The 14,253-nt window shown below is 45.8% G+C and overlaps 1 protein-coding gene across 2 annotated transcripts in view; it reads right to left on the reverse strand.

Annotated features, from left to right (window-relative positions):
- Window positions 1–2,040: 2,040 nt before the first annotated feature.
- The window catches only part of NOC3L (NOC3 like DNA replication regulator), a 221,075-nt gene continuing 208,862 nt past the window's right edge, over window positions 2,041–14,253 (reverse strand). For both annotated transcript variants that reach the window (XM_063961653.1, XM_063961651.1), the window contains 5 exons: window positions 7,010–7,191; window positions 5,072–5,200; window positions 4,729–4,826; window positions 2,760–2,844; window positions 2,041–2,279 (listed from right to left, as the gene is read on the reverse strand). In XM_063961653.1, coding sequence (XP_063817723.1) covers window positions 2,151–2,279; window positions 2,760–2,844; window positions 4,729–4,826; window positions 5,072–5,200; window positions 7,010–7,191 — 623 coding nt within the window. In that variant the 3' untranslated portion in view covers window positions 2,041–2,150. The remainder of the gene's footprint in view (window positions 2,280–2,759; window positions 2,845–4,728; window positions 4,827–5,071; window positions 5,201–7,009; window positions 7,192–14,253) is intronic.

A 14,253-nucleotide genomic window follows, 5' to 3' on the forward strand; every position in this document is an offset into this window, starting at 1 on the left:
CCGACGGGGGGAGTGAAGTTTCTTCACTCCCCCCCGTCACCCGGCTCCATAGAAGTGCAGGCAAATATGGACGATATCGTCCATATTGGCCTGCATGCACAAGCCCCGCATCGTTCATCGCTGGTGCCTCCACACACACTCAAAGATATCTTTGAATATTATCGCCCAGTGTGTAGGGCCTATAATGTAGATTTTCGCACTAATCGAATTACATGAGTATCTACTTTAGGAGCCACCTCCCTTTTTAAACAATCCCCAGCTGGAAGAGGATAATTGGAATTCCATTTCTTAGGAATTGAAACTTGCGCCAATGCTGCTTCTTCCAAGAACTTTGCAGCCTGTTTTATATGTGCTATATGGGATTTTTGCTCTCTACAATCCCCCCCCCCCCCCCCTTCCAATGCACCAGCCCAGGCAGCCACTGCCTCACATGCGTATCTACTTTAGGAGCCACCTCCCTTTTTAAACAATCCCCAGCTGGAATTCCATTTCTTAGGAATTCTAAACTTCTAATTAGGCGTAGCCCAAGCCTCTTCCATGATTTTCGTCAGGTGATCTGACCCTGGAAACTCAGTCTAAACTGTTTTGGGACGTTTAAACACAGGTGCCTTGGTTTTTAACACAGGCTCCGCTGAATCCTCTATGGATAGAATGGCTTTCATTGCTTTAACTAACTCTGCTATATCCACTGAGCTGAGACCTTCCTCCTCCTCTTCGCATGCCAAAGTAGAATTAATTGAGCTATAGTTTCATTGATTTTTTTTCAACCAGATGAGGCAGGTGAAATAAAATCCCCGATAACTCCTGGCTTGGGGGCTTATTAGATTCCACCCTATATAAGGGGGGGGGGGGGGGGTGTTTATGAGTTGAGGGATAAAATACTGTGTGGAGGTCACCTGCAAAGTGAACATCAGTTCATCAGTGGGGTAGTATTTCTCTGCCATTTATTAAATGCCACTGTCTACTGTTTTTCCTATTATGTATAGAACCATTATAGCTACACAAGAGGCTTGATCCTAATTTGACTTTGTACAGTTCTCTAAATTAGTGGTGGTTACATTTTATTTATTGTCCTTACTAATCTAGTATCTTGTGATTATGGTGACCTTACATCTTCCTGCTTTTTAGCCCATCTGCTGCTTGCTGCCTTAGTTGAAGACTGCAAGTGAACGTAGTGTGATGGGATGGATGTCCATATAAACTTACTACAACCCAAGTTCTGCAGCAGCTTCAGTGACTTTGGGTTTACTGGCACCCAGTGCCCCCCAAGTCATATTATTAACCCAATGGGGAAATAGAATATCCTGAAGAGCACTACTGTGTAGACATAAGTAGTTTAATGTTCATAGTAATTGTGCTATTCTGGGTTTTTGTCTTGATTGTGTCTAAGTTATGCATGTCATGAAGTGTTTGACAATATCTTGACTTTTTGTGCCAGTTTTAAAATGTGTTGGTTTTGTAAAATGACTTTTCCATCTGGACTACTTACTATATAGGGACTTGAAACACTGCTGTATTTGTATATGTTGAAAATAAAGATGGTTTGCTTCATGACCGTGTCCGAATAGTTTTTATGGTCCTCAGGGTTGTATCTAATGTAAAACATGCTTTCCTGTAAAAGAGACAACCTTTCTGGATTCCTCCCACTCCTCCGGTAAAGTGGTCAGGGCTGCCGTTAATCCACCATCATGGCCCACCCCCCACCGCGGCATTACTCCACAGTAGTGTTTCCTAAACTCCGGTTGTCAAGGGTACCCAACAGTTCTTGTTTTCAGGTCACCACGCAGGTGCACAGGTTTGATTCATTCACTGACATATTTTAAAAGAGCCACTGCTGGAGTTCATTATTTCACTTGTCATTCTGAGAGACCTGGGAAATGTAAACTGTTGGGGGTCCTTGAGGCCCTAGTTTGGGAACCACTGCCCTACAGCGAGTGGGGGCCATGGTGATGCAAATAGCTGCACCACGCACCTGGCATGAAACAGTGTAGTATGGTGGAAAACTGCTCCAGTTATTCAGTTAAACAAAGCCCCACATGGTTGTTTGTGTATTATTTATTTATTTTTTTAAAACATCACTTTAATGTCTGTACATAGGTATAAGTATGAGGGGGGCAGAATAGCAAAACCAGTAACAATTCAGTAAGTCCTTAAGATGTTATCAGTGAATCCGCTTTCATGTGTGAAGCAAAGTCCAGCTCTGCTGACGATACCTTGCTCAGATGTATCACAGTTAGCTCCTGTAAGTCCTCACTGAGCTCATACAGTCTACCTTTACCCTGCAATACAAAACCACAGAAAATTGCTTATTTGCTTCTCCACAAAAAAAAAGTGATTTCTTGCCAATAAGAGAATAGCTAATTCACACTAGTTTCCATTGCCCATGGCACTCTGAACACATCTCGGCTATTTAGTTAACATTACCGTCATCTGCAGATCCATCCAATGATTACTAGAAGAAACTACCTCCTTCTATTGCATTAAACTAAATAAATATAAATGTGCCATTTATTTATAGGCAAGGAAAGGCAACTCTGATATTTAACAACTGTAAAGATTGCAAACAAGAGTAAGACCGCTACAACCTAATAGATAAAATCAGATGTAGTGATGAATTTTATCAGCAGTTTTAAACTTTATCAAGTTCCGCAACTGTCACTGAACTACAAACGCCAGTTAGATGGATAGCCAGCGCCATCCAAGCCGATTTTAAAAATACTAAAACAAGTTTGCACAGCTGAGTCGGTGTTAGATGATACCTTATTCTTAGGAACAGATTCAGAAACTGGTGGATTAAAGGTCATGCCATTGATAGAGTAATCACTGAATAATTCCACAGCAGACCTGCAAAATATGAAATGTATATTAACCAACCATTGCATGAAACCTGTTGCCATCCATATTTAATATCACCCCAACATCGCTACTGTGGAGTAGTACCTGTATACATTTGTCGTCTTTGGCAAATAATCGTCATATTTATTAACAACAGTGGACTGTTTATACATGGAGAAAATATTAGGACGGCCACTGCCATACCTTACATTTCCACCACTTTTAAAAATATCCAACAATCCATTTAAGGTGGATCTCTCTCTCTCTGTGAAAGAGTACCCACAGAGGGCCAAATTACAATTACCCATAAGTTCTATAGGGTGAAGTCCTGTGTTACACTGATGTGCACTTTGTACGACCCCCTAAAAATCATAGTGACAAATAAGATATCAAGATTGTGTAAAAGGCGACATACTATCGGTATCGTTATAGATGAATGTGACCAGTTACTACATATGCACCCAGTGTGTAGGACAAGCAATGGCAGGTAAAAAGAAACCAATCTGCAGACTCAAGCCATGTGCCATACAAATAGGGAATAATGTGCGGAAAAAGGGAAGGATCCTGTTTGGGCCCTGGGAAAGGATGGACAGTTGTATATTGGGTTGTTGTTTTTTTGGGTTGTTTTTTTTTTACAACACGTCAAACAACTCACGCAAGTAGGTTCAACCAACTCTGTTGAACCCTGTTGATAAGTCTACTAGATCTTTACAAATGTGTCATTCCTGATTGCCCACTGAAGTGGCACCTTAAACCGAGAATATTTTTTACTGGTGGACAAACACACCTAATTGGATCTAAAAGGAACAATGCGGGGAGTAAGATGCCGTGCAAAAATAGGTCAGCTATGGACACACTGCCCATTAATCCGCACCAAATGTCTTTGTACTGCAAGTCAGTACCCATATCCAGAGCAACTTGCAGTGCATAAGCCTTAACCACTTAACTGACTATTTTTTCCCCTCAAAAGCTGCTCCAAAATTGTTGTGTTTTTTTAATGAGTGAATTAGGTGAAGAACATTAATTTAACCCTATCCAAATGATTTTAGTTAAAAAAAAAAAAAAAAAGTATTTTTTTTTACATCCCCCCCCAACCCGAAAAAACACCACAAAAAACATTGAAACATCACGGCTTTCATTTTGAAAGTCGGGAAGGACTCCAGGTAGGGGGTCTGGGAGTGATTTGGGGGTGGGTGGGTTAATTTACACTCCCCAGCGGCTGCGATTGTCTGCAGCCGCTGGAGGGGATGGGGGGGGGATTCTGCCATGCTGACCGATAAGCAGTGATCTGCAGCACGGCAATCAGTAGGGGAGAGTGCAGGGAGGAAGAGGGACCTTCCAGTCCCTCTGACAGCAGCAGCGGCAACGAAGGGAAACTTCCTTCCGCTGCTAACACTGTCTGACTGGTCGCATCCTGTGCAACCAGGTCACATAAAGCATTTGCAGGCATGGTCGCATCTGATACACATGGTGAGGTTTTGGCCATCTTTGATTTTGACTATGCAATTTCCCTTGAACTCCCCCAGAGCCCAGAAGCACCGATTTTGACTATCTGTACCTTTTGATTTTTACTAAGTGCCAATATTGACTATACTTTGTAATAGATGGTACACTGGATAGTCAAGATTGAAAGTATATATCTCGCCGTGTACACACACCTTTAGGGACACCCCCTCAGCACCATCCTTGTGTTGGGCTGCACTGCACTCTATACTCTATCGTAGTTCTAGGGTCTCCCATTGGAATAAAAACTTCATCATATACTGTAATTATATATAAGGGACAGGCTAACTAAAAGCTATCACAGGTGCTCCTCTTGAGAATTTGAAGAGATATGTCTTTGTTAACACTCTGCAATAGGAAACCACTAAGTTCTCTATGTAACAATCATACCTGCGGCTCAGTGATGCTCTGAGAGCTGATGAGCCTTCGGACGGTGCCCCGGCACAAAGGTGGGCAGCAAAGATCCGCACTACAGGATGGTAATGTCTCTGAAAAAGGAAACATATTGCTTATAAAGGCGGACCTGTCTTGTACACAAGGAGCAGATAACATTTTCCTTTTACTGCATTTTCTATAGTATGCATTATTTTCTAGTGATGTGACAAGTTTCTGCTATAGTGTATCCACTGCCTGTAATATACACAGGAACGCAGCATAGCATGGAGACTGAACACCAAATGAAGCAGTCATTAGAAACCAGACACTAATTAGAATGAAGTATGCCAGCAAGTACCTGTAAATCGTGCAGCTCCCACAGTGCAGTGTTCTGTGCATTGCAGTATTCCGGCTCATCCAGTTCTGGCAAATAGAGCCCACTACCTTGAGATTCATTGTCCAGGAGAATGTCCGCCTTTGGGAATGTCTGTAATCACAGGGAGATGATGTACAAGACAGGAAATCAGCAGTATTCAGGTGGGTAACATCTAGGATTGTGCACATACTTAGACACTACATCTCTGTAGAGTTATAGAGACAAGTACCTACCAAGTTTAGTTCAGACAACAGACTGTAAGCTCTCACAAGCAGGGCCCTCTCCCCTATGTGCCTTTCCTCACTACAGCGGCACCTAAAGGGCCCTACACACTGGACAACATTTTAGAAAGATATCGTTCAAAGTGGAGGCACTGATGATGAACGATGCGTGTCCCCACAGTCGTTCATCGTTGGTCTATCATTGCAAGCCAATTTGGACAATATAGATGTTTGCAATGTCAAATCGTTCAGTGTGCATGCAAAAAATCGTAACTGAATAATCTTTCATTTTTCATATCGTTCATCGTCCAAATTGCACAGTGTGTAGGGCCCTTATGCCATGGGTTCTGGGACCATGCTGCTAATTTGAGTGTTAGGATGACTGATGCAGAAACGTTTATATACCATGTCTATGTTCTGTACTGTAAGTCGCTTTTCTTGTTTTGTACATTCTGTTTGTGAACTTTGCAAGGCACTGCAGAAGCCCTTGTAGCACCACATAAATAAAGGATAATAGGAATAATAATAGGATACAAAAACCTGACATTTTACATTGCTGTGACTAGGCGGGAATACATGACACAAGTATTCTGAAGTCTACAAGCTTGTCACTCACTGTTCTGCCTTATTTCTGACATTGCAATCTGCTGCAAATTGTAAGAGCATAGCTGGTATATCTAGTAAAGAAGTTTAAGTGGCTTCTGTGACTAACATTATACAGAACACATTTCTCTGTCACAGCCAACAAGCTAACTTTATTATTATAGTTACCTTTGTTTAATAGTTTACCCTATAGGTTCTCCTATTGTTGGAAGTTGACCTACACACACACACACACACACACACACACACACACACACACTATACATATATTACACACAAAAACTTGAGATCCGTCTCTGCTGGCTGCTGTGGCCACATGTATATTGCTCTGGTGCCTTTCCCAGCGGATAGCACACCCCAAAGAATGTGACGGCACTCAGAGACTCTAAATGTGGTTAAGCAATCAATGTTTAATGAGTTTTAAGTTCTGGCACCCCTTCTGTCCTAAGGAAGGGGTACCAGACCCCGAAATGTGCACTCATTAAACACTGATTGTTCAACCACATTTGAAGTGTGACTGCCTCTTTCTTAAATATCTATCTCTGGCCGGCAAGCATTTGGCAGGAGTCCAAATAAGATGCATCTCTGAAAACGTTAACTCTTTAGTGGCTTAACAATGGAAACGCAGTTTGCCCACACAACAGACTAGGTTCCTATAAGCTACTTTCCCCTCTGTAAACAATATGTCACCTTACACAACCTGTATTACGCAGATGACATTAGGCATGCAGCACTACTCATCTCACCCAGCCCTGGTGCTCACAGGGCTCACATGAAATATTAGTGATAACTGCAAGCTACAGGTCACACCAGGCAACCTGTCTGCTGCTTACCATGTCCCCAGGTAATTCTGCCTTCAGCTTGCAAATAATGTGGGCAATCTGTCATGATGGCAGTTTACAACTGGTTATTCATGAAGGAAACCATGTTCTGTGCTATGTTAGCTGTAGCTAAGCAAACACGGAAGATTTAAAAGGTTGTCAAGATCGGCTGTAAAACTAGGGCAGCAAATTTCCCGACTTCCGTGCAGGAAGCCAGCAGCACTGTGGGACTGATGACCTTGGGATAGCGTCCACCCGTTCTTACATTTACTTACCTGCATGAGTCCTCTGTTGGTGGACAGGATACCAATACAAGAATTGGGGAGGACATGCAGCGCCAGAGTAGACAGTCGCTTTATAAACGCCAAGGCTCTCTGGGGGGACACTTGTTTCCTACGCTTGGTGAGCATCAGTTCCAGACACTGAAGTGCAATCAGTGTATCGTCATTTGTAGAACCTGTGGAACATACAACATCAATTCACACAGCAATAAATACTTCTTAGCTCTGCCAGGGAGATTCTGCTGTTACTGGAATGCATGCAGAATAGAAGGCAAACCCAAGGCCTGCTATCCTTATGGGTCCCCAGCATCTGTACAGCACCCCAGCACTGCAGCACGCTCCAACTGGCAGCATGTCATCAGTGATCAGCATGCTGACTAAATGAAAAAAGAAGGACCGATATCATTGGTGGGGGAGGGGTGAAGCACACATTCTGCTCTGTTGCTGGACTGGTCATTTTTTTTTATACATGCAGCACGTTGATCAACATATTACCAAAGAGGGCAAGTAGAGAGGGAACAGGCGACGGGGTACCCTCTAGAACACATGAATGCAGAAAACATGAACACCAACCCCAGGTAAGTGGTCTCCTGCAATTGAGTTTTACATATATTCCAAAACTCGGCTTTTGGTATAAATTATGTATGTAAAACAACAGTCTATTTTTAAAGATCAAGTATCTTTATTAAGCTTTCAACAATAACAAAAAAAAAGTTACAGATTAAAAAACACTATCTACAAATACCCCCAAAATAAAAAATAAATAGGAATTTAATACCTACCGGTAAGTCCTTTTCTCGTAGTTCGTAGGGGATACTGGGATGGTCTTAGTACCATGGGGTATACATGGGGTCCATTGGAGCATTGGCACTTTAAAAATTCTTCAGTGTGCTGGCTCCTCCCCTCTATGCCCCTCCTGCAGATTCAGTCTAGGAAAACTGTGCCCAAGGAGACGGACATACTTTGAGAGGAGGAAAATAGATAAGAAAATGGTGAGTAAACGAACCAACAGTATGTAACGAGAGGATAGCAACGCTAACCACAACAGGTAAACAGGGACAGCTGCAGCAGACCCAAACAAGAAACACAAGAAACAATGCTTGCAGGAAACAAACGAAGCACAGTATCCCCTATGGACTACGAGAAAAGGAATTACCAGTATGTATTAAATTCCTATTTTTTCTATCGTCCTAGGGGATGCTGGGATGGTGTGAGTACCATGGGGAAGTCCTAAAGCTTCCAGACCAGGTGGGAGAGTGCCGAGACCCCTGCAAAACTGATTGAGCAAACTGAAGGTCATCCATAGCCAAGGTATCGAACTTGTAGAACTTAACAAACAAGTAGTTGCTCGGCCTAACTGCAAAGCAGAGATACCACGGGCAGTCGCCCAGGAAGAACCCACCGACCTTGTGGAGTGGGCCCGAATAGAACTCGGCAGCAGCAAGGCTGCCGAAGAGTAAGCTTGCTGGATTGTAAGGTGATCCAACGAGCAATAGGCTGCTTTGAAGCAGGACAACCAATCTTGGCAGCGTCATAGAGAACAAAAAGCGAGTCAGATTTCCTGTGACGAGCCATCCTTTTGACAAATTTTCAAATCCCGAACAACGTCCAGGGACTTACACGTAACAGACGGGTCAGACACCACAGGAACCACTATCAGCTGATTGATGTGAAACGCAGACACCACCTTAAGCAAAAACTGCGGACGAGTCCTGAGCTCCGCTCTATCCTCATGAAACACGAGATACAGGATAAGGCCCCTAAGAGCCCTTAATTCCAAGACGCGCCTCGCTCAGGCCAACAACATGACAGTCTTGCAAGTCAAATACTTCAAGTCCGCCCTGTGCAAAGGTTCAAACCAATCAGATTGGAGAAAAGTCAGAATCAAATTGAGATCCCACGGTGCCGTGGGAAGCACGAAGGGTGGTTGAAGACGATTGACTCCCTTCAAGAACGTCTGGACTTCCGGAATAACAGCCACCGTCTCTGGAAGAAAATAGACAAGGCCGAAATCTGGACTTTAATGAAGCCAAAACGTAGGCCCAAATCCACTCATCTGTAAGAAGTGCAAGAATCGTCCCAGATGAAAATCTACAGTAGACTACTGCAGATCCTCACACCAAGAGACATACTTCTTTCATATGCAATGGTAATGCTTCGACGTGACCATCTTCCTGGCATGGACCATAGTCGAGATAACCTTGCAGCGAATCCCCTTTCGGGCTAAAATCTCCCTTTCATTTTCCATGTCGTCAAACGTAGCCGTCGTAAGTCTTGATAGACAAACGGCCCTCGCAGAAGAAGATCCTCCTGAAGTGGCGGAGGCCAGGGCTCTTCGAGGGACATGGTTAGGAGATCTGCATACCAGGCTCTGCGTGGCTAATCCAGGACAATCAGAATTGCCTGAACTCTTTCCCTTTTTAGTCTTTCTAGAATTCTGAGAATGAGAGGAATAGGAAATAGATCAACTGGTAAACCCACGGCGGTGTCAGAGCGTCCACCGCTGCAGTCTGTGAATCTCTTCTTGTTGAGCCGAGAAGCCATCATGTCGATCAGCGGGCAGCCGCACCGTTGAACCAACAGCTGAAACACTTGCGGGTGAAGGCCCCACTCCCTCGGGTGTAGATCATGTCTGCTGAGGAAGTCTGCTTCCCAGTTGCCTACACCCGAAATGAATATGGCCGACATGGCCCTGGCATTGCGTTCCACCCAGAAGAGTATCCGGGACACCTCTCGCATTGAGGCCCTGCTTTTTGCTCCTCCCTGTCGGTTTATGTATGCCACTGCCGTGGCGTTGTCCGACTGGACCTTTATGGCCTGATGTTGAAGGAGAGAATAGGCCTGTAGCAGGGCATTGTAAATCGAGTTCCAGAATGTTTATAGGAAGGGAAGCTTCCCGAGGCGACCACCTTCCCTGAAACTGAGCCCCCTGGGTCACCGCACCCCAAATGCGGAGGCTTGCATCAGCCATCAGCAGAATCCAAGCCTGAATTCCAAAGTGTCGACCCTCCACTATGTGGAAGATCCGTAACCACCATAACAGGGAAAGCCTTGCTTTTGGTGAAAAAGAGATACTCTGGTGCATGTGCAGATGTGACCCTGACCATTTGTCCAGCAGATCCAGCTGAAAAGGATGGGCATGCCTCGTAGGGCGCCACCATCTTGCCCAGTATCCAAATGCAAAGATGCACAGAGATCGTTTGTGGTTTCAGAACGGAGCGAACAATAGACTGAATTGTTAAAGGTCTTGTCCAGATGAATGAATACTTTTTGAGACACCGTGTGCAGTAACATCCCCAGGAACTGAAGTCTCTGCGAAGGTTACAGGTGTGACTTTTGCAGATTGAGAATCCACCCGTAAATTGTGAGGAGCTGCGTAGCAGGGACGTGCAGTCAGGGGAGGCAGTGCCTCCCCTGTCATTAATGATTAAAATAATACAAAGAAGATACTTATGACACATATTCTGTGTCATAAGTATCTCCGTTATTATTCTAATAATTTTTACTCCCAGAATGGTTTGGGAGGCACCGACAGTGGTGCCTCCCGTTGTTAATGGGCACGGGGGGGACGGGCCAAGCCTTGGCCAGTAAAAGCCCATTGAAAATATAATTGAAAGCGGCAGCTACTAAAGTGCCACTTTCATACAGGGACGTGCTTTCAAACAATGAAAGCACGTCTGTCAGTGATGCCAGATGTGATTGGCCAGCGGATCAGTCACTGGATCTGCTGCCATCACTCACTGGGTGCGGGTGAATGCGGCGGAGATGTGGTCGGCGTGACGCGGTGGCAGTAGTCATGGATCAGAGATCCCTGCCTGCCATTCTGCAGAGTTTGGCAGCGGAGCGGTACCAATTTCAAAAATGGCGCCACAGCGTAATTTTTTTAATTAAAGATGACCACTGCGAGCCAATCACGCCTCGCCGCATCTGCGCCCCGCCGCCTCAGGCTAACTTATATAAGTCAGCACGAGGCAGCGGCTGTCAGTCCAACGGCGGAGGAGCAGCAGTGAAGAGCTCCGGAAGACAGAAGACGCCGTGGAAGTCCTGGATGGGCAGCGGCTATGCAAAAGAGCTTAAAGGCCGCCGCCCACCAGGTGAAGACGCCGGAAGCCCTGGGCAGGTGGCGGCTATGCAAAAGAGCTTATAGGCCGCCGCCCACCAGGTGAAGACGCCAGAAGCCCTGGGCAGGTGGCGGCTATGCAAAAGAGCTTAAAGGCCGCCGCCCACCAGGTGAAGACGCCGGAAGCCCTGGGCAGGTGGCGGCTATGCAAAAGAGCTTATAGGCCGCCGCCCACCAGGTGAAGACGCCGGAGGAAGACGTCGGAAGCCCTGGGCCGGCAGCGACTATGCAAAAGAGCTTAAAAGCCGCCGCCTCCCAGGTGAAGACCCTGAATAAATTTAATTTTAAAACTGTGTCTTGTATTTATTTTAATATTTTCTTTACAGGTGCCAGCGGGCCCCTTAATGTCCGGGCATGCTGGCACTTATGGTTATCCAAGTGCAGGCATGCTGGGGCGGGCTTGCTGGGACCTGTAGGCTGAGTTGATCGCCGCAGGAACTTTGTTAACAGTTGGGCAAAACCATGTGCACTGCAGGGGGGCAGATATAACATGTGCAGAGAGAGTTAGATTTGGGTGTGGTGTGTTCAATCTGCAATCTAAATTGCAGTGTAGAAATAAAGCAGCCAGTATTTACCCTGCACAGAAACAAAATTACCCACCCAAATCTAACTCTCTCTGTACATGTTATATCTGCCTCCCCTGCAGTGCACATGGTTTTGCCCAACTGCTAACAAAGTTCTTGCTGCGATCAACTCAGAATTACCCCCAATATTTTAGCATGAACCCCGCACCCACCGCCACCAGGGGTGCAGGACATAGCACTGGGCTATCAGCCCAGTGCTGGTTGTTGCTCAGGAGGGGGGGGGGATCCCTCTTAAATTTTTTGGGTCCCCACTTTTTGAGGAATGCCAACCCTGGGCTGACTGGTTTGGGGGGTGTTAATGTTATGGCAGGGGGACCCCATACTGAGTGTCTTCCCTGCTATGGCATTATCCCCCCCTGGCTGGTTCAGCCTGGTGCTGGTTTTAGTGATGCAAGGGGGGCTTTTATGAGAAGATCGTGCAGGATGATGTTCACACCCATCACTCGGAATTGTAACATCATCTCCACCATCACCTTCATGAACACCCTCGGTGCCGTGGAGAGACCAAATGACAAAGCCCAAAACTGGTAGTGACTGTCCCGCAGCGCAAACCTGAGGCGGCCATAGCGTGATGTGAAGGTACGCATCCTTGATATCCAGGGATACCAGGAATTCCCCTTCTTCTGCTCTCAGATATTCCATTTTGAATTTGAACACCCGTAGATACAGGTTCAGAGATTTGAGGTTCAAGATCGGCCGAATCTTCCCGTTTCGGTACCATGGACAGGCTGGAATAAAATCCCTTGTTTCGGAGTAGAGGTGGAACTGGAACTATAACCTGCGTTTGTAGCAGTCTGGATGGCTTCCTGCAAGGTAACTCGTGAAACTGGTAAGCTCAACTTGAAGAATCTGGGAGGAGGCAGTTCTTGAAACTCTAACTGGTATCCTTGGGAGATTAGGTCTCTCACCCAATGGTCTCGGCAGGACTCCACCCAAACATGTTCGGTAATATTGGAGACGAGCACCCACCTGAAAGTCCCCCTGAAGCTGGGGCCCAACCGTCTTGTAGAGGGCTTGGCTGAGGAAGAGCCGCAACTCTGTTCCAGGGATCCAGCGGCTGCAGGTCTGCGTGCTTTACCTCAATTTCCTCTAGCTGCATTAGAAGCACCTCTAGCCCTGCCCCAAATCTGGCCACATGAAAGGACTGCAGAGAGGGGCCGGGGTAAGCACATCTAGCCGGAGGAGCCGCAGACGGCAGATAGGTGGACTTACCGGCCGTTGCTTGTGAAATCCACTTGTTTAGTTCTTCACCAAACAAAGCCACCCCCGTAAAGGGAAGATCCTCAACGCCCCTTTTGGAATCAGCATCCACTGTCCATTGTCACAGCGCCCTGCAAACCGACACAGCCATAGAGCGTGAACTGATCAGGCCAATCTCCTTTATAGCCTCACTCATAAAGTTAGCGGAATCCTGAATATGTCGTAGGAGGCATAGTGTCAAAACCCTCAATTATATTACCAGCCCATTTAACAATAGTTCTTGTGATCCAACCACAAGCAATGGTGGGTCTCTGTGCGACTACCACTGCAGTGCAAATGGATTTGAGCATAGTTTCAATCTTGCATTCAGCAGGGTCCTTTCAGGAGATGGCTCCAGGTACAGGCAGTACAATCTCACGTGATAGCCTGGACACTGAAGTATCGACAGCAGGTGGGTTCTCCCACACCTTCCTATCCTCAGGGGGAAATGGGAAGGAAGTTAGCAACCGTTTAGGAGTTTCAAATTTTTTGTCAGGATTAACCTACGTTTCTTTAAAAAGTGTGTTTAATTCCTTTGAGACAGGAAAGGTAACAGTAGACTTAGGTTTTACATAATAAAATGACTCCTCATCAGGTTCTGTCTCCTTATCAGGGATATTCATGACCTCCCTAAAATAATATATAAGGGCTTCCACTCCATGAGAGAGAGAGTGCTGTCTCCCTTATCAACCTCCACTTCTCCCTCCTCCAAATCTGGCATCTCCTAATCAGATTCAGACTGGAGCACATGGGGCAGCATGCATTTCTGTGAAACCAGCAGGGGATGGGGGGGGGGTTTGAGATACAGGTCTGAGATCTGAAGTGTGAACCAGAAAATCATCCATAGATTTTTTTTAAACACCTGTCTCTCCTGCCTGGCAGTAGCCAGCTCAGATGATATATTAGACATCATCCCTTTAACCGAATCCAGCCACTCTGGTTCCTGATTGCTGCTTCCCTGAAAAGGGATGCTGCTACATAACACAGTCCCCTGGCGTAGGGGAAAACTTTGTGCTACAGGACCGACATACAATTTTTTTTTGCCAGACCTACTGTACAGCAGAACATACACACAGGAATAGTGAAATAACACAGTAACCCAGAGAGCCATAATGGCACGCAGTCCCTCTGTAAATTTTATACTGGCAATGCTCTCAAATACACAGAAAACGGGTTTAAAACCCCTTTCCAGTGTCAGCGCCAGTGTGGCTATATGCAGCGGGCACCGCAGTCTGCGCAGTGCCGAGTGCCTGCCGCGCCCTTATGCCGCCATCTGAATCGGGGACCCGCTAACC

The sequence above is a fragment of the Pseudophryne corroboree genome, chromosome 3, assembly GCF_028390025.1.
Source record: "Pseudophryne corroboree isolate aPseCor3 chromosome 3, aPseCor3.hap2, whole genome shotgun sequence".
NCBI lineage: Eukaryota > Metazoa > Chordata > Amphibia > Anura > Myobatrachidae > Pseudophryne > Pseudophryne corroboree.